This window comes from Bos javanicus, chromosome 15 (assembly GCF_032452875.1).
Source record: "Bos javanicus breed banteng chromosome 15, ARS-OSU_banteng_1.0, whole genome shotgun sequence".
NCBI lineage: Eukaryota > Metazoa > Chordata > Mammalia > Artiodactyla > Bovidae > Bos > Bos javanicus.
Genome location: NC_083882.1, coordinates 50,453,504 through 50,473,357, shown reverse-complemented (window position 1 = coordinate 50,473,357; position 19,854 = coordinate 50,453,504). Strand labels below are relative to the sequence as shown.

General features: G+C 39.6%; 2 protein-coding genes and 1 pseudogene across 2 annotated transcripts in view; 1 reads left to right on the top strand and 2 right to left on the bottom strand.

The window, feature by feature from the left end:
• LOC133226772 (olfactory receptor 51F1-like) overlaps positions 1–19,854 on the bottom strand; it is a 460,311-nt gene that overhangs the window by 72,998 nt on the left and 367,459 nt on the right. The window lies entirely within an intron of this gene.
• LOC133261567 (olfactory receptor 52R1-like) lies at positions 3,677–4,839 on the bottom strand. Its single transcript, XM_061440023.1, has one exon. It carries the CDS (start codon positions 4,691–4,693, stop codon positions 3,677–3,679), a length of 1,017 nt encoding a protein of 338 aa, XP_061296007.1. The 5' UTR covers positions 4,694–4,839.
• LOC133261362 (cytochrome c-like) lies at positions 7,076–7,371 on the top strand (annotated as a pseudogene).

Genomic DNA, 19,854 nt, shown 5'->3' with positions numbered 1-19,854 from the left:
TTTCACCTTGCTAATGTGTATGTGTGTGTGTGTGTGTGTGAGTGTGTGAGCTAGTTTTGGGTAGAATAGTCAGCAATTATTTTATGCTTTCATGAATTTATATTCAAGTCAGAGGAATAAATAACAAATAAGTATTTTAAATAATTACACTTTGGGCTAAGTTACATAGAAAACAAAATGTGTTGAAAGAAAATAATAAGGGGAAGAATCTAGTTAAGATACACAGGTTAAAAAATAATTCACTGATCAGGTGGTATTAGTTGAACTACAGAGTGATGAGAAGTAGAAAGTTCTAGAAGCAAACCATGTGGAAAATTGGTATGATTAAAAGCAAAGCCTTAAGAGCAGTAAGAAGTGGATATGTGTGGAAGTAAAAGACTAGAATGGTAGAAGGTGAAGCAAGAGAGAAAGATGTAGAAAAAAATTATACTCCTGAGAAAGAATAGGAAATGAATCATTCATTAATGCAACAGTATGAATGAATCTGAAAAGCTTTATACTGAGTGGGACACCAAAGTAAAGTTTTAGTGAGAGGAAAAAAATAACTAAACTCAAGTTTTAGTGAGAGAAAGAACTCAGATCAGGATTTACCTGCTTGGGAAGAGGGGAGTGTTTAACTAAAAGACACAGCAAAAATCTTTATGAAGTGATGGGGATTTTCTATATCCTAATTGGGCAGGTCGCCACACAGACATTTACATGTGTCAGAACTCATTAAACTATGTATTAAGATATTCCCATTTTACTGTCTCAAGTTATATGGCCAAAAATTGATTTTTAAAAGAAAAAGGAAGAGACTCACAACTATTTACTGATTTCCTGATAGAGGGATCAAAATTCTAGGCAACTCTAAAATTTGGGAATTTTTACAATGGTCCTTCAGAACACCCAGGCTACCCTGGTGGCTCAGACGGTAAAGCATCTGCCTGCAATGCGGGCGACGGAGGTTCGATTCCTGGGTGGGGAAGATTACCTGGAGAAGGAAATGGCAATCTACTTCAGCACTCTTGCCTGGAAAATCCCACGGACGAAGGAGCCTGATAGGTTACAGTCCATGGGGTTGCAAAGAGTCGGACACGACTGAACGACTTCGCTTTTACTTTCAGAATACCTATTTATTTCTGGAGGCACTTTTAGGCTCCAATAGCTGTTTTCTTCTCGGAAACGCAAACATACTCCTGATTTCTCTTTAAACGCCTTCATCTGATGTTGACTTTTTTTTTTTTTAAACATTGGCTTTAAAAACATGAGCGCCTGAATTTTAGAATCTTCTTCACCACTGATTGTGACAAGAAAGAGATGAGTAAGAATACAAATATAAATGTGATACATGCTTATATTACCTTGACTGTGGTGACGGTATCATGGATGTATGCATATGCCCAAATTCATCAAAATGTAAGCATTAAATATGTGATTAATTAAATGAAATTAATCAAATAAAATTAAATTTTATTAAAATGAAAATTCGAAAAGGGAAGTGTTCATTCCAATCCCTAAGAAAGGCAATGCCAAAGGATGTTCAAACTACCTCACAATTGCACTCATAGTACTACTGCTGCTGCTGCTGCTAAGTCGCTTCAGTCATGTCCGACTCTGTGCGACCCCATAGACGGCAGCCCACCAGGCTCCCCCGTCCCTAGAATTCTCCAGGCAAGAACACTGGAGTGGGTTGCCATTTCCTTCTCCAATGCATGAAAGTGAAAAGTGAAAGTGAAGTCGCTCAGTCGTGTCCGACTCTTAGCGACCCCATGGACTGCAGCCTTCCAGGCTCCTCCGTCCATGGGATTTTCCAGGCAAGAGTACTGAAGTGGGTTGCCATTGCCTTCTCCAGCACTCATCTTACATGCTCGCAAAGTAATGCTCAAAATTCTCCAAGCCAGGCTTCAACAGTATGCGAACTGTGAATTTCCAGATGTTCAAGCTGGATTTAGAAAAGGCAGAGAAATCAGAGATCAAGTTGCCAACATCTGTTGGATCATTGAAAAAGCAAGAGAGTTCCAGAAAAACATCTACTTCTGCTTCATCAACTACACCAAAGCATTTGACTGTGACTGTGTGGATCACAACAAACTGTGGAAAATTCTTAGAGAGATGGGAATATCAGACCACCTGACCTGCCTTCTAAGAAATCTGTATGCAGGTCAAGAAGCAACAATTAGAACTGGACATGGAACAACAGACTGGTTCCAAATTGGGTAAGGAGTACATCAAGGCTGTATACTGTCACCCTGCTTATTTAACTTATATGTAGAGTGAAAGAAAGTGAAAGTGAAGTAGTTTGTCCTGTCCGACTCCTTGCGACCCCATGGACTGTAGCCTACCAGGCTCCTCCCTCCATGGGATTCTCCAGGCAACAGTACTGGAGTGGGTTGCCATTTCCTTCTCCAGGGGACCTTCTCAACCCAGGGATTGAATCCGGTCTCCTGAATTCCAGGCAGACACTTTAACCTCTGAGCCTATATGCAGAGTACATCAAGCAAAATGCTAGGCTAGATGAAGCACAAGCTGGAATCAAGATTGCTGGGAGAACTATCAATAACTTCAGATATGCAGATGCCACCACCCTTATGGCAGAAAGCAAAGAAGAACTAAAGAGCCTCTTGATGAAAGTGAAAGAGGAGAGTGAAAAAGTTGGCTTAAAGCTCAACATTCAGAAAACTAAGATCATAACATCCAGTCCCATCACTTCATGGGAAATAGATGGGGAAACAATGGAAACAGTGAGAGACTTTATTTTGGGGGGCTCCAAAATCACTGCAGATGTTGACTGCAGCCATGAGATTAAAAGATTCTTACTCCTTGGAAGAAAAGCTATGACCAACCTAGACAGCATATTAAAAAGCAGAGACATTACTTTACCAACAAACGTCCATCTAGTCAAAGCTATGGTTTTTCCAGTAGGCAGGTATGGATGTGAGAGTTGGACTCTAAAGAAAGCTGAGTGCTGAAGAATTGATGCTTTTGAACTGTGGTGTTGGAGAAGACTCTGGAGAGTCCCTTGGACAGCAAGGAGATCCAACCAGTCCATCCTAAAGGAAATCAGTCCTGAATCTTCATTAAAAGGACTGGTGTTGAGGCTGAAGGTCCAATTCTTTGGCCACCTGATGTGAAAAACTGACTCATTGGAAAAGACCCTGATGCTAGGAAAGATTGAAGGCAGGAGAAGGGCAGACAGAGGATGAGATGGTTTGATGACATCACTGACTAGATGGGCATGTGTTTGAGTAAGCTCTGGGAATTGGTGATGGACAGGAAAGCCTGGTGTGCTGCAGTCCGTGGGGTCACAAAGAGTTGGACACTGAGTGAGTGAACTGAACTGAAATATGTGCAACTATTTTTCTGTTACATATACTTCAATACAGACTTCCTGGTGGCTCAGATGGTAAAGAGTCTGCTTACAGTATAGGAGACCTGGGTTCAATCTCTGGATCAGAAAGATCCCCTGGAAAAAGAAATGGCAACCCACTCTAGTATTCTTGACTGGAGAATTCCATGGACAGAGGAGCCTGGCAGGCTACAGCCCATGGAGTTGCAAAGATGTGGACACGACTGAATGAGTTTAACTTCACTATAACTCAGTAAATTTGAAAAAAAAAATTGTGACATCCTGGCAAACGTTATGCATTTATATCATCAATGCCTTAACAGTAGGGACCTTGGGGTGGTAAAAACCCTATGCTTTGAGTTGGGAGTCTTTTCTAGAACATCCTTGAATAACCCTGTCCCTGATCTGTTTGGTTCTAATTCCATAGATGATGGGGTTGAACATGGGAGGTACCAGGAGATAGAGAATAGCAAACATGACATGTACTACTCGGGGCACATGATGTCCAAAGCGATGGGTGAGAAAAGTAAAGAGGGCTGGGATATAAAGAGCCAAGATGACACAGATATGGGAGGCACATGTGCCAAAAGCCTTGAGCCGGGCTTCACCTGATGGTAACCCCAGAACAGTTCTCAAAATTATTACATAGGATACACTGATGACGATAATGTCAAAGCCAACTACAGAGAAGGCCACAAAAAGTCCATATGCACGATTTACTCTAGTGTCAGCACACACCAACTTCAGCACAGCCATGTGCTCACAGTATGACTGGGGGATTATCCGACTGGGGCAGAAGGGCATCCTGGACACCAAGAAGCAGAAAGGACTCACCCATAGCAGCCCTCTCATCATCACACCTCCTCCCAGTTTACCTACAACAGATGGGGTCAGGATACTAGAGTGATGCAGTGGGAAGCAGATAGCCACATAACGGTCCAAGGCCATAGCCATGAGCAATCCGGACTCCACCGAAGAAAAGGCATGGATGAAGAACAACTGGATGAGGCAGGCATGGTATTCAATCTCATGATCGTGAAACCAGAATATGGCCAGCATTTTAGGTTGTGTGGAAGTGGAGAGGACCAGGTCAGTGGTAGCCAGCATGGCCAGAAAGAGGTACATGGGCTCATGCAAGGTGGGATCAGTTCGGATTACATGAAGGAGAGTGATATTGCTGACTAGAGCCACAACATACATGGCACAGAATGGAAAGGCAACCCAAAACTGGGAATTCTCCAATCCTGGGATCCCAAGCAGGATGAAGGACACGGGATGAGAAGAGCTATTCCGTGAAGTCAACATCATAGGATGGTTAATGTTTCTCCACTGGAAAGGTGATCTAGTCTCTGCAGGTGATAGCATTAAAGTAAATTATTATTATTATTTATAATCCTTTGGATGGAAGAACTGGGCTTAATGGTAAGCTACAATGAATTCAGCTATTTTAATAAATAAAATTTTGCAATATAATACATTGCTAACCTTCATTTTAATTCATATTTATGTCCTTGAAAATAGGGTCAGAACATGCTTGTTCCAAGTACAATATTTTATAAATTTTGAAAGTAGAATCTGCTGAAGGAAAACTACCTTGGAAAATAATGTCATAGTAATTCTTTCCCTCTGTTCGATTTATAACCAACAACCAATTCACTTAACCTTTCTCATAGATCCCTCCATCACACTTGGGAAGCCCTGCCTCAGGGAAGCAGTTGATTCACTACACCACACCAATGAACCCATTCCTGGGGACCCAGGCTCTGTGGATGTGGGGAGTAGTGATCTGCCCTTGCTCTTCCTACTGGAAAAGGGCTCCTGCTTCTTCAAGGGGGACAAGTATGCAGGCGATGACTATACGGAGGACCCCACCATCTCCCTGCTGTTAGGTTTAGACTCCCAAAGCTAAGGACCCCAGCATCTCCTTAGGCCCCAGGAGGGAGGTTGGCCTATACTTCCCCTCTGACCTCTCCCAGGACAGGGCTGGTCTCTGGGAGATGGAGCAAGCACACTAGCCAAGGGCACCAGGCTGGATAGAGGCTGTGCCCTGTCTTTCTCTAGACTTCATACACACTTGGACTGACCAGTGTTGTGGGTATTCAGACTCAGTGTATTTGTATTTTACATGAGAATCTCCTTTTCTTCTTCTGCAGAAATATTCAGATATACACTCAGGCAGACATCCAGATGATACAGGCAGAGTTCTATTAAAACAAACAAACAAACAAAAAAAACAGGCTCCATGCTGTAGCCTCCTACATCAGAATTCAAAGAACAGCAACAATACAACACTTGGGCCAATTTTCGGGGTAGGAAGTCAGCTTGGAAAACTCTTTGGCTTAAAGCCCCTAAGCAGTTTATTTAGTGACACTGAGTTAGTTTTGACTCTAAAACAATTACTATGAGGATTTGACTCAAAGGTATCTGATTGACCAATTATGTACGGTTTGTGTAAGGAATTTAGTGTATCGCTCTTCCTAGTTGTAGGATCATCAAACTTTTTCTGTAAAAGGTCAGATCATCAATATTGTAGGCTTTGTGGGCCATACAATTTCTGTTACAACTAATCAGCTTAGCTGAGTAGCATGAAAGCAGTCATAGTTGATATATAACCTGTGAGTGTGGCTGTGCTCCAACAAAACTTTATGCACAAAACCATGATGCAAAGTGGAGCTGGTGCAGGCTGTAGTTTTCCAATTCCTGTCCTAAGTGTTAAATTTCATGAAGTCATCCCTGAGTCGTGCTCTATTCCTAGAACCTGTGCTTTGTGAAGAAAAGGACTTTAATCAATGCTGACTGAAGAAACTAACAAATAAAGGTCAGTATTCAGTAGCAATGGAGTCATTAACCAATCAACCATTTCTTAAAATGTCCTGACAGAACACCCCTCTTGAACACCATGGGCATAAGACAGTTATGTCCATTTCTCATACTGTGGTTGCTCTGCTGGCCAGGGGAGGACTTTGTGAACATCATTCTCTACTAATATTTGCTAGCATTATATGGGGGTAATCTTACTGTTTCATCCCACATGTGAACAGTACCTAACTCAGAGTAAGTGACACAAAAACTCACCTGGTTCTTACCCACCACACTCACACTATTTACTCTCAGTTGACCTATCCTTTGTTTGAAAGAATTAGCTCTTACCTCCTTCATAACAGAAGTATATAGACAAGAAGAGTATCTTTTCAAACTCCCTTTAACGAATCAACTCTGGGTATGGACAAATGTTTCATTCCAGATCCAGTAGTTAAAAAAAAAAAAAAAAGAAAGAAAGAAAAGATTTCTGGAAGATCTAAAATAATTATGATCTTCTCTAGATTTTTAATATTATTAAAGAAGTGGGGCTCAGACCTTATCTTTCTCTAACTTGAAAACTTTACCATCCTTCATAGATAATAGCTATTGTTGTTTAGTTGCTAAGTCATGTACAACTTTTTTGGGACCCCATAGAATGTAACCTGCCAGGCTCCTCTGTCCATGGGATTTTCCAGGCAAGAATACTGGAATGGGTTACTATTTCCTTCTCCAGGAGATCTTACTGATTCAGGTATCAAACTTATCTCTTGCACTGGCAGGTGGAGTCTTTACCACTGAGCCACCTGGAAAGCCTGATAATAGTTATAGATTCGCTCAAAACAATCACTCCTATCTATGATAGGGTGACAATAGAGAGACTTAGAAGGAAGTTCTGCTTGTGAGCAGGAACCTCTTGGTCACATGAGGAGACAGAACAACTTAAATATGGGTGATGTTGAGAAGAACAAGATTTTTCTTCGGAAGTGTGCCCAGTGCCATACTGAGAAGGGAGGCAAGCCTAAGACTAGGCCAAATCTCCATGATCTGCTTGGGTGAAAGACAATTCAGCCTGTTGCGTTATCTTACACAGATGCCAACAAGAACCTGGGGAGAGATGCTGATGGAGTACTTGGTGAATTCCAAGAAATACATCCCTGGAACAAAAAAAGATCTCTGCTGGCATTATGAAGGGAGAAAGGGAAAACAGGATAGCTCATCTGAAAAAAGATACTAATGAGTAAATCAGACAGGCTTGTGGCTGAATGAATATGATCAGATTTTCAAATTTTGATAGTAATTCTGGTTCAGCAAGTATTATCACTGTTTCCCCCTTCTAAAGAGATGATTGAACTTGATTAAAGAATGCTAAGCTTTTCAGGGAAATGATGAATGCTATCTCAAACCCTATGGGAGATTGACTTTGACTTTATATTCAGATTTCTATAATTGGCTATATTAATATAAATATTGAGAAGATCCCTTCACTGTCTCATAGAACAGAGTAAGCTTCACCTGATTTCAAATTATGCTCATTAGCCTGTCAAGGCAAGGGCTGAAGATACACTGACAATGTTCACTTTATCTTTTTGTTTTTTTAAATTGTGCCAATTTAAGGTGGCTCAGTTGGAGAAGACAATGGGACCCCACTCCAGTACTCTTGCCTGGAAAATCCCATGGACAGAGGAGCCTGGTAGGCTGCAGTCCATGGGGTCATGAAGAGTCGGACACAGCTGAGCAACTTCACTTTCATGTATTGGAGAAGGAAATGGCAACCACTCCAGTGTTCTTGCCTGGAGAATCCCAGGGATGCTGGTGCCTGGTGGGCTGCCACCTATGGGGTCGCGCAGAGTCAGACATGACTGAAGTGACTTAGCAGCAGCAGCATCAAGTGGCTCAGTGGTAAAAAATCCTCTGCCAATGCAGGAGATGCAGGAGACATGGGGTTCAATCCGTGGGTTGGGAAAATATTCTGGAATAGGAAATGGCAACCCACTCCAGTATTTTGCCTGAGAAATCCCATAGAGGAGACAGGTGGGCTGCAGTCCATGGGGTCTCAAAGAGTCCAACATGCCTAAGCAGCAGAGTGCACACACATGCCAATTTAATTAAAATTTTCTATGTAAAATTTTCCTTTTACTTAGCGAAAGACATTTTAGTGTGGTTTATATTTAGCATCAAATAAAGAGCATTTAACACTACTGACATTTTATAGATGATCTTTAAGATCAGAAGCTTTTAAATTCACTGAGACAAAATATGTTACAAACTTTGCTTGTGAATTCTTTATAAGGTCTAATCTGACTGTTATAACTCGGGATTATCTTTCAAACAAGGACGCTGTTCAGTAACACAACTGTTGAACCACTGTATACCTGTGATTGATAAAGGTGCTTTTGACTACTCATTAGAAGGGTTCAACTAGAAGAGATATATAATTACCCAAAATCTGTAAATTATCTAATCATAGCTTAGGTTTAAAAACAAAATCACAGATCACTAAAAAAGAAAGAAAATTTAGAAATACATACACATTATCTGGGCACTTAGGTTTTGTTTTATCCCCATCTGCCTGGCCTGACCTTCCCAAACAGGCGTATATTCTCTTTGAGCTAGAGGCTCCCTCCTTCCCTTCTGTTTACTGCTTGTGTGTCACCCTCCACCTGTATGGACATAGTCACTGACACTGAAGGTCACCTGGAGAAGAATGCTTGGGCCATCGCACTCTTGCATTGGGCCTGGCGAAGATGCTGACTAAAGATGCAATATATCAAAGTGAGTATTAATTGCTTTGATTAACTGTAGAAGGCATTGCTATTTTTTGTAGATATAACGCTATATGCTTTTGCACTTTATTATTTTTCTCACACACAGTTTGCATCTCTATTTACAATAAGAAAAATAGAGCTCAGGGTAATTACATGATTTATCAAAGACTACACAATAATTCCGTGCCAAATGCATCTCTCACAACCAATGGTCTTGGTGGTTCACACCACTGCCTCTGTAGGTAGTGACTGATTGGAGAAACTACTCTGGTAGGGTACAGCAGAGATTGTTGGCCTGTCATGAAAAAGTCAGATACAAAGGGAACCTGTGAAATTGTATGTGCTGTGCAGTGCTTAGTCGCTAAGTCGTGTCTGACTCTTTGCAACCCCATGGACTGTAGCCTGCCAGGCTCCTCTGTCCTTAGAGATTCTCCAGGCAAGAATACTGGAGTGGGTTGCCATGCCCTCCTCCAGGGGATCTTCCCAACCCAAGGATCAAACCCAGGTCTTCTGCATTGCAGGCAGATTCTTTACCATCTGAGCCACCAGGTGAAATTGTATACAGTTGTCTACAATTCTGAATTACAGAAAGATCTGTATTTGAAACCAGAAATCCTGCTATATCATTGGATTGGTTGCCTTTAGAACAGGTTTCTGATCAATTGTCTGGCATCTCTGGGTATAAGCTGCATTCTCTAGGATGGCATCTTTACTGACTTCTGCCCATGATCCTTAACAGATAACTCACCTGTTGCACAACTCATTTAGGGATGGTGACTCTCTTCTCAGCCAAGGTTCAGCTACTCATATACTGTAGCCACTTTGAAAAGCCAGTTTTTATCCTCTGATTCATCTATTTCCCAGACTCTCCAATGACCTTTTCACAGATCAAATTTCCCTCATAAGCGATGCCTCTCAGCTTCCTCATGTGATTCTATTGGCTCTGACTTCTCACTGTCAGATTTTGTTTCTTGGGTGAACACTGTAGGAACAGAACCGACCTGTGACCCAAGTCTGAGGTGACAAATGGGAGCCCTTGAGAGGCACTTCTCTTTCCTCTCTGCACTTTCTGCTCCGTTCCTAATGAACCTGATACTTTCACTATCATTAACTTGGAAAAGTATCAGTTGAATCCATGTTGTTCAAACCTGAATGGATAGACTAAAATGAGTTGAGAACTTGCTAAGGAATAGCTTCAGAAAAATTTACACTCTGCTTTCCTACATTGGGGTATTTAAACTAAGACCAAGGACAATAAAGCTGGAGCGGTATGGGGTTCAGATCCAATCTCCTTCCTGGAGGGACTGTGTTTGGAGGAAGTCTTCCTACTTTTCTAGAGTCTCCCTGGAGGATGCAGAACAAGCAACAAGTCTTCTTCCCATATCAGGCTGGAGATTAGCAGTCATAGTCTGTGGATCTGGAGCCCCCAGTGAGTTCAGCCATTCTGCACAGTGCACACCATGCCTCTAGCTCCTTTCAGCCTCTGTGAGTCCTGCTGCTCCCAGGGATGGACAGAGATGAATGGGGCTCTGGGCACTGAGATCCGCTTTGGTACTCATCAACTCCAATGTGACCAGAGTAGCTCTAAATGGCTTCTGGAAATCAGCTTTTAACAGAGACCACCTGCTAGAGCCTATTTAAAAACCTATGAAAGTGTAGCCTTTTCCTTCCCCTAGACACTAATTCTCTGAACCCATCCTGGGTCCCACTGCCTCTTACCCACACTGGCTTCCTCTGAGACTGGAGACTAAAGCTGAAAGCATTAACTCCTAATTCTCCTTTCTCCCATGTACACACAAATCCAAAGACATGGGATTTGAATGCACATAAAAGAATGTGTGTTGAGATTACATGAGTGTAAATTTATCTGTATTACTGTACTTTATTGTTAGTCAGATTATGTATGGGCTTCCCAGATGGCATAGTGGTAAAGAAACTGCCTGGCATTGCAGAAGACACAAGAGACATGGGTTCAATCCCTGGGTTGAGTAGATCCCCTGGAGTAGGAAATGGCAACCCACTCTAGTATTTTTCCCTGTAAAATTCCATGTATGGAGGAGACTGGAGGGCCACAGTCCATAGGGTCACAAAGAGTCAGACATGACTGAGGACGTGTGCAGGCAGAGTATATATATATTTAGACCTGAAGGGATATTTTGTGCAATGTGAAAGTATGCTTATTCATTTTGTATGTTGATGTGTATATCTGAGAGAGAGAAATAAATACACGTGTAAAGGAGTGGAGTTGCTTACTAATTTATGTGTGTATAATCTTGTATGCAGCTATGAATAATCATTTGGAGGAAGTATCCATGTTTAGTGTGATAGTAGGGCTTTGTGAAGTCAAGGTAACTGACACCTGTAGATAAAAAATGTCCCCTGTCATATCAGTAAGCAAAAAATGCAGCCTGACATTAAGCCATGATGCCATCAGCCAGTGCAGTCCCCTATTCTCTCCACGTGCCATGAGGGGAATTCAAGAGAGAGAAAAACCAAATATTGGTCCTAGATAGTTAAGATACATTGTCAAAGTAATCAATTTAATGATTCCAGACTCTTGGAAAGGCACCAAAATTATTAACTTGAGATGTCTCATTTTTGTATGCTTAGCAATAATCTTGTGATGCTCAAGTACATGTTTGTTTTTCCTTCAGCAAAAGTCCTATATATCCCGTCTCCTCTCTTATCTCTTTGGAACAGTTTTTCAGAGCTGAGAGGCAATATCCAAGCTACAGTACTCATTAGTACCTTCCATGATCCTGTGGAGCTCCTGGGCATAAAAAACTTTCTGTGACCAGAAAGGTTTGGGAACTACAGACCCAAGCTGCCCACCCTGGCCAGGCCTGATAGTAACCACCTGCATGAGTCATCTCACAACAGGAGGTCCTGGTAAAGAACTCAGAACTAACAATCTACCACCAAGCAAAAGAACTTGAGAAAAGTCAAAAGAAGAGATGAGACACCAGACTATATGTCATAGCATCCTCCCAGAATCCTTTTCCCTGGAATCCATCTCAGCTGAGCAGTGAATGCTTTACCAGGAAGGGGCATGGTGGTGCTCTGTCCCTGAGTCAGAATGATTTGCCAGGGACAAGCCAGAAACTAACTCTATTACCATAAAACCTGAGTGTGCAAGCCATGTGACAGAGCAGTTCTTCTGGGTTCACCATGCTGCTGCTCTCCACCCAGGCACCAGTTCCCAGTGAAGTCTTTTGCTTTGTCAGCACATTTGTCTCCTTAGATAATTCATTTCTTTTTTTGTTTTTTCCTCTTCCACTAATATTTATTTATTTTTTTAAAATTTTATTTTATTTTTAAACTTTACATAATTGTATTAGTCTTGCCAAATATCAAAATGAATCCACCACAGGTATACATGTGTTCCCCATCCTGAACCCTCCTCCCTCCTCCCTCCCCATACCATCCCTCTGGGTCGTCCCAGTGCACTAGCCCCAAGCATCCAGTATCGTGCATCGAACCTGGATTGGCAACTCGTTTCTTATATGATATTTTACATGTTTCAATGTCATTCTCCCAAATCTTCCCACCCTCTCCCTCTCCCACAGAGTCCATAAGACTGTTCTATACATCAGTGTCTCTTTTGCTGTCTCGTGCACAGGGTTATTGTTACCATCTTTCTAAATTCCATGTATATGCGTTAGTATACTGTATTGGTGTTTTTCCTTCTGGCTTACTTCACTTTGTATAATAGGCTCCAGTTTCATCCACCTCATTAGAATTGATTCAAATGTATTCTTTTTAATGGCTGAGTAATACTCCATTGTGTATATGTACCAGTGTTAGAAAAGAGCCCACTCTTGGGCCCTGGAAAGGGTTCCTCCTTCTTGCACCATCACATCTTGGTTACAGGAAATAGGCTTCATTCAGCCTCCTTGACCTTGTCTGAGTTCTAGTGAATAGGTATACATATATACATATATATGTAACAATATGTTTGAGCTGTTTTACAGATACTGAAACTCCTACCAGGTTGGAGAAATTAATGGTATGCTGCTCACAAACACAGAGACCCCAGACCTGTTGGAACCTAAAGCATGGTGATTCTGATTCCCACTTACCACATCACCAACCAATCAGAAGAATGTCCACAAGCTGATCATGACCTCTTTGAACCATCACTATAATCATTACTCGCTAACCTCTCCAAATTTGGACACACAGTTTTTGAGGACATTACCCCACTGTGACCCCGTTTGCCTGGCAGAGCAATAAAGGTATTCTTTTCTATTTCACCCCAAACTCTGTCTCAAAATTAATTTGATATTTGGGTACAGAGGCTGGATTTGGCTTCATCAGTAAGAACTTGAACTCAGTAAGGTTCTAACATTTAGTACCTCAGAATGTGACCTCATTTGGAAATAAGAGCATTGTAAATGTCATTAGTTAAGATGAGGTCATGCTGAAGTAAAGTGGGTTCCTAATCCAATATGATTAGTGTTCTTATTAAAAAAAAAAAAAAGAAAATTTGTACACTGAGACATACACACAAAGAGAATGTCATATAGACATGAAAAAAAGATCAAGATAATACGTTTACACACCAAGGTTTCCAGCAAACCAACAGATGCTAGAAGAGAGGCAAGGGACAGTTTCTTCTACACAGCCAACAGAAGGAATCAGCCCTCTGATACCTTAACCAGGGACTTCTAAGCTCTGGAACTTCTAACATGACCAATTTCTGGGTTCAAGCAACTCAGTTTGTGGTACTTTGCAATGGTAACCCTAGAAAACTAACACAAAAATAAATGCATTTTTATCCATTATTCTAAGTCATCATCTATGAATACTTCATTTAACACAAGCCAGTGGTTTTTTAAATAGAATTCTAAGGAAATTTTTTTTCCTGAGTTAAGACCCTACAGAACATATTTGCTTAGTGTTCCACATATCCTAGGAGTGATCTTGTATTTATATAAAAATAGATCAATACATTGTGAAGGAAAATCATGAGGTCAGTAATAGCCCCAAACATAATTAAAAACATAATTGACTTTAATCAGAGAAATCAATGAACTTCAGTGATATAAAAATATCTTTATGTGGATAGAACAACTGGATGGATATCTGTATGAAAACTAAAACGAACCTTAATTCTTACCACAGTGTAAAACATCTTTATTTGCAATATAATATAAACCTAAATTTGAAAGCTGAAACTATAAAGATTCTAAAAAAAAATTATATAGGATAACATTGTCATGAACTTGAGGAAAGGAAAAAATTTTTCAGCACACAAGTGGATTAAAAAAAATTGAACTTCATGAAAATAAAAACAAATTTACTTACTGAAAAAGATATAAGTGAAAAGGAAGTCCACAGATGAATAAAATATTCACAGTGCATATATCTGAGAAACAAAATGCCGCAATCAATAGAGAAAAAAAATCTCATTAAAATTTTATGCTAAAGGAATGTAAATGAACCTCTAACAGCATGAATGAATATGTGCTCAAATTATTATTCATTAGAAAGATGAAAATACAAACCAGAAAGAATTGCCAGTACAAAGTCAGCAGAATAACTAAAATGAAATACACTGACATCACTAAGTGTTGGCAAAACTGTGGGGCACTTGGGGGCACTCAGGTCCTGAGTACACCCCATCAGGAAGTGTTTTTAACTATTTCTAACAATGTTTTGCATCTTTTTGACCAAGCAGTTCCACTTCAAGTTGTATTCCCCACATAACTAGTTTATATTTACATCAAAAATGTCAGAGTATCAGAACATTGTAAATCAACCATACTTAAATTTAGAAAATGTTAAGAGTATGTTTAGAGTAGTTGTATACAGAACAGCTAAAATGTGGAAACCTAAATATCTGTCAATTGAAGACTAAACAAATTTTGCAACATAATAAAAATTTTGCAACATACTCGGCAATGAAGAAAAAAAAAAAAGAACCAAAAAAGCATTTGAAAAATAATGCAGTGGAATTTCAAACTGTCAAGATAAAGAATGGAGCCTAATGCTTTAAAATAAATGGAAAAAAATCACCTACAAAGAAAAGTCAACAAGTTTAATTTTAGTCTACCCAGGCTTAGTAATGAATGGGTGAAATTAGTTTAGTAGTTTCTATATGCCAGGTTGCACTCTAGAGGTTTATAAACTATGTGGTCATGAATTCTCTATAAGACTGAATGAAATAGGTATCAACATCCTCATTGTATAGGTAGAGAAGCTAAGACACAGACAGGTTAACATTTTACAGTGCAGACATACAGAACCAAATTTTTATCTCTATTTTTAGTTACTATATTAGGCTAAACCTTAAATGTTCAAAGAAAATTATTTAAAGCCTAATGATTCTGTATAGTCAATCTATCAATGAAGTGCAAGAGGAAAAAAGAAAGATTTTAAACAGGCGAGAACACACAGAAAAGTTATCATTTATGCATCACATCTATATTTTTCTGAATAAAACTGGATTATGTACTTCAGCAAAATGAGACATACATCCAATAGAGATCAACAGCTGATAACCAAGTACAAATTACTCAAGGGCGCCATGGAGAGTAATCTCAGGGAAGCAGCACTCCAACATGCCTTTAAAAATGCAGAATGTATTAAAGTCTTGCACAAAATAATACGGCCTCAGAACAGAAGTGTTGTCAGAAATTCTTGACTCAGGCCCCACTCCAGATCTATTGAATCAGAATTTCCATTTTAACAAGATCTTGAAGATGTTTGTATGATAATGAAATCTTAAAATTTAGTGCCATTATGAATAATTAACAGAAAGTCACTAAGTGAGATGATACTGAAAGCTTGTTTTTATCCTGCAAGTGGGAAAAATGGAAGATAATTTGAATTCCAGAAAAAACAGAAAGCTATCCGATAAATCTATGGCCTGATGCAAATTAAATAGAAATGTGACATAATTATGGTCAGTTGAATCAGAGTCAAAGAAAAGAATTGACTTTATTTTGTTGAACGAGTGCCTTCTTTTATAGCAATAGGTGTTTAGTTAGAGAGTAACATGTCACTCTTTTTATTTTTTAGACATACCATGTATTCCAGATTCTTGTTGAATAGCATTATTTAATATTTCAATCAAAGTTGATTTGCTTAAAAGTTCCAACAACTGAAACATAAATATATCATATTTTATATATTTACCAGACTGTATGTAAACTTGGACTGAAGCAAAGAAGAAAGGGTAACAATATTCCAACTGAGGTACATAGGAAAAACCAAGCATACTACTGAGCAATAATAGGAAATGAATCACTCATACACACAACAGTATGGATGAATCTGAAGAGCTTTACATTGAGCAAGACACCAGACGCAAGTTTTAGTGAGAGAGAAAAATGTCAAGAAAGAAATCAGATCAGAATTTGTGTGTTTAGAATGGATGGGAGAGTTTGACTGCAAAGAGGCAACAAAACTGAAACTGGTTACTATTTAGCAGGGCTCTAAAGAGCTCCGGTACTACTGATTTTTACATCTCAGTGTAGAAAAGAATTCAGCAAGAGTCAAAGTGATAGATGAGAAGTGATTTACTAGAATATGACATTTATGAAGTTTACAGCTGGATGGGCAAGAAACGCCTTACCCTGAAACTTTCAGTTCAGTTTAGTTCAGTCGCTCAGTTGCTCAATCATGGACAACTCTTTGTGACTCCAGGACTGCAGCAGTCCAGGCTTTCCTGTCCATCACAAACTCCCGGAGCTTGCTCAAACTCATGTCCATTGAGTAGTGCCATCCAACCATCTCATCCTCTGTCATCCCCTTCTTCTGCCTTCAACTTTTCCCAGCATCAAGATCTTTTCCAATGAATCAGTTCTTCACATCAGGTGGCCAAAGTATTGGAGCTTCAGCTTCAGCATCACTCCTTCCAATGAATATTCAGGACTGATTTCTTTTAGGATTGACAGGTTGCATCTTCTTGCAGTCCAAGGGACTCTCAAGAGTCTTCTCCAAAACCACAGTTCAGAAGCACCAATTCTTCAGCGCTCATATTCTTTATACTCCAACTGTCACATCCATACATGACTACTTGAAAAACCATAGCTTTGACTAGACGGACACAGCTTTGACATTACTTTGTTGGCAAAGTAATGTCTCTTCTTTTTAATATGCTGTCTAGGTTGGTCATAGCTTTTCATCCAAAGAGCAAGCATCTTTTAATTTCATGACTGCAGTCTCCATCTGCAGTGATGTTGGAATCCAAGAAAATAAAGTCTGTCACTGTTTCAATTGTTTCCCCTTCTATTGGCCATGATGTGATGGGATCAGATGCCATGATCTTAGATTTTTGAATGTTGACTTTTAAGTCAACTTGTTCACTTTGCTCTTTCTCTTTTATCAAGAGGCTCTTTAGTTCTTCTTCGCTTTCTGCCATGAGTGGCAGGGTCACAATATACAGCCTTGAAGTACTCCTTTCCCGATTTGGAACCAATCTGTTTTTCCATGTCTGGTACTAACTGTTGCTTCTTGACCTGCATACAGATTTCTCAGGAGGCAGGTAAGGTGGTCTGGTATTCCCATATCTTTGAGAATTTTCCACATTTTGTTGTAATCCACATGGTCAAAGGCTTTAGTCTAGTCAATAAAGCAGAAGTAGATGTTTTTCTGGAACTTTCTTGTTTTTTCAAAGATCCAACAGATGTTAGCACTTTGATCTCTGGTTCCTCTGCCTTTTCCAAATCCAGCTTGACCATGTGGAAGTTCACAGTTCAGAAACTTAGCTTGGAGATTTTGAGCATTACTTTGCTAGCTGTGAGATGAGTGCAATTGTGCGGTAGTTTGAACACTCTTCAGCATTGCCTTTCTTAGGCATTGGAATGAAAACTGATCTTTTCCAGGCGTGTGGCCATTGCTGAGTATCTGAATTTGCTGGCATATTGAGTGCAGCACTTTCACAGCATCATCTTTTAGGACTTGATATAGCTCAACTGGAATTCCATCACCTCCACCAGCTTTGTTTGTAGTGATGCTTCCTAATGCCCACTTGACTTCGCATTCCAGGATGTCTGGCTCTAGGTGAGTGATCACACCATCATGATTATCTGGGTCATGAAGATCTTTTTTGTATAGTTCTTCCTTGTATTCTTGCCACCTCTTCTCAATATCTTCTGCTCCTGTTGGGTCCATACCATTTCTGTCCTTTATTGTGCCCATCTTTGCGTGAAATGTTCCCTTGGTATCTCTAATTTTCTTGAAGAGATCTCTAGTCTTTCCCATTTTACTGTTTTCCTCTATTTCTTTGCATTGATCACTGAGAAAGTCTTTCTTATCTCTCCTTGCTATTCTTTGGAACTCTGGATTCACATGGGTATATCTTTCCTTTTATCCTTTGCCTTTTGCTTCACTTCTTTTCTCAGCTATTTGTAAGACCTCCTCAGGCAACCATTTTGCCTTTTTGCATTTCTTTTTCTTAGGGATGGTCTTGATCACTGCTTCCTGTACAATGTCACAAACCTCCATCCATAGATTTTCAGGCACTCTGTCTAACAGATCTTATCCCTTGAATTTGTCAATTCCACTATATAATTGTAAGGGATTTGATTTAGGTCATACCTGAATGGTCTAGTGGTTTTCCCTACTTTCTTCAACTTAAGTCTGAATTTGGTAATAAGAAACTCATGATCTGAGCCACAATCAGCTCCTGGTCTTGTTTTGGCTGACTTGATAGAACCTCTCTATCTTTGGCTGCAAAGAGTATAATCAATCTGATTTTGATAGTGACCATCTGGTGATGTCCATGTGTAGAGTCTTCTCTTGTGTTGTTGGAAGAGGATGTTTGGTATAACCAGTGCGTTCTCTTGGTAAAACTCAAAAATCCATAACCCTGAAACTTACTGGCCTATAGTTTTATAATCAAAGAACAAGTGAGGAGGGGAGAACATCTTTGCCTTTCTTGAGTTGACGCCATGCTTCCATCATCAGTTCCTTCTCCAGGTTGAGCAGAGGAGTTTTCTTATACCTACATGGTCAAGTTAGGTCCACAAATTATTGCTTTTTATGTGGTCAAAAAGCATGTCCTAACTTACTGAGCTGACTGGGCAGGATGTGGGCCTCATGTCACTGCTGCTTTACTGTTTTGGGGACAAGTCTCATGCTTCTGTCACATGGTTTTGTTGCTAAATAAGCCTGCATGATTTTGTGGCTAAGTAAACCTGATTTCTTGAGTAATCATTAACTTACAGGGATCTCCCATATTTTTTTCTACTTACAATCCCTTAGTGGGATTAACTACTTAATGACCTACTTTATCCCTTCACTCTGTCCCTATTGAAACTCTTTATGAAGTGATGGAAAATTTCTATATCTTAATTGCATGGGTAATAACACAGACATTTACTTGTGTCAGAAATCATTAAACTATGTATTAAATATTTGCATGTTATTGCCCCACTTATGCAGCCATAAAGCTAATTTTAAAATGAAATATAGACACACATTCATTAACCGATTTACTGATAATGGAATCATGATTCCTTACAGCTCTAAAATTTGGGAATTTTGACAAAGGTCCTTCAGAATACCCATTTATTTCTGGAGGTACTTTTAGGCTCCAATAGCTGCTTCTTCTGAGAAAGCAAACGTACTCCTGATTTCTCTTAAAGCACCTTCATCTGACATTGGTTTTAGTAAATTAAGAGCCTGGATTTTAGAACCTTCTTCATCACTGACTTTGACAAGAGAGTAGTGAGTGTGGACAAAAATACAAATGCGGTAAATGTGATAAATGTATTCATTACTTTAATTGTGGTGATGGCATCACTGATATATGTCTATGTCCAAATCCCTTATGTAAAAATGTATGCCTTAAATATGTGCAACTATTTGTATATTACATGTGGCTCAATAAAGTTAAAAATAAGAAAACAATACAGGACATGTAGTTTTCTAAGCTAGTTTAAAATTTTAATTTAAAAGGGAATTGAATATTAACAAATAATGAAATTTCTAGGTACTTTCTTGCTACTA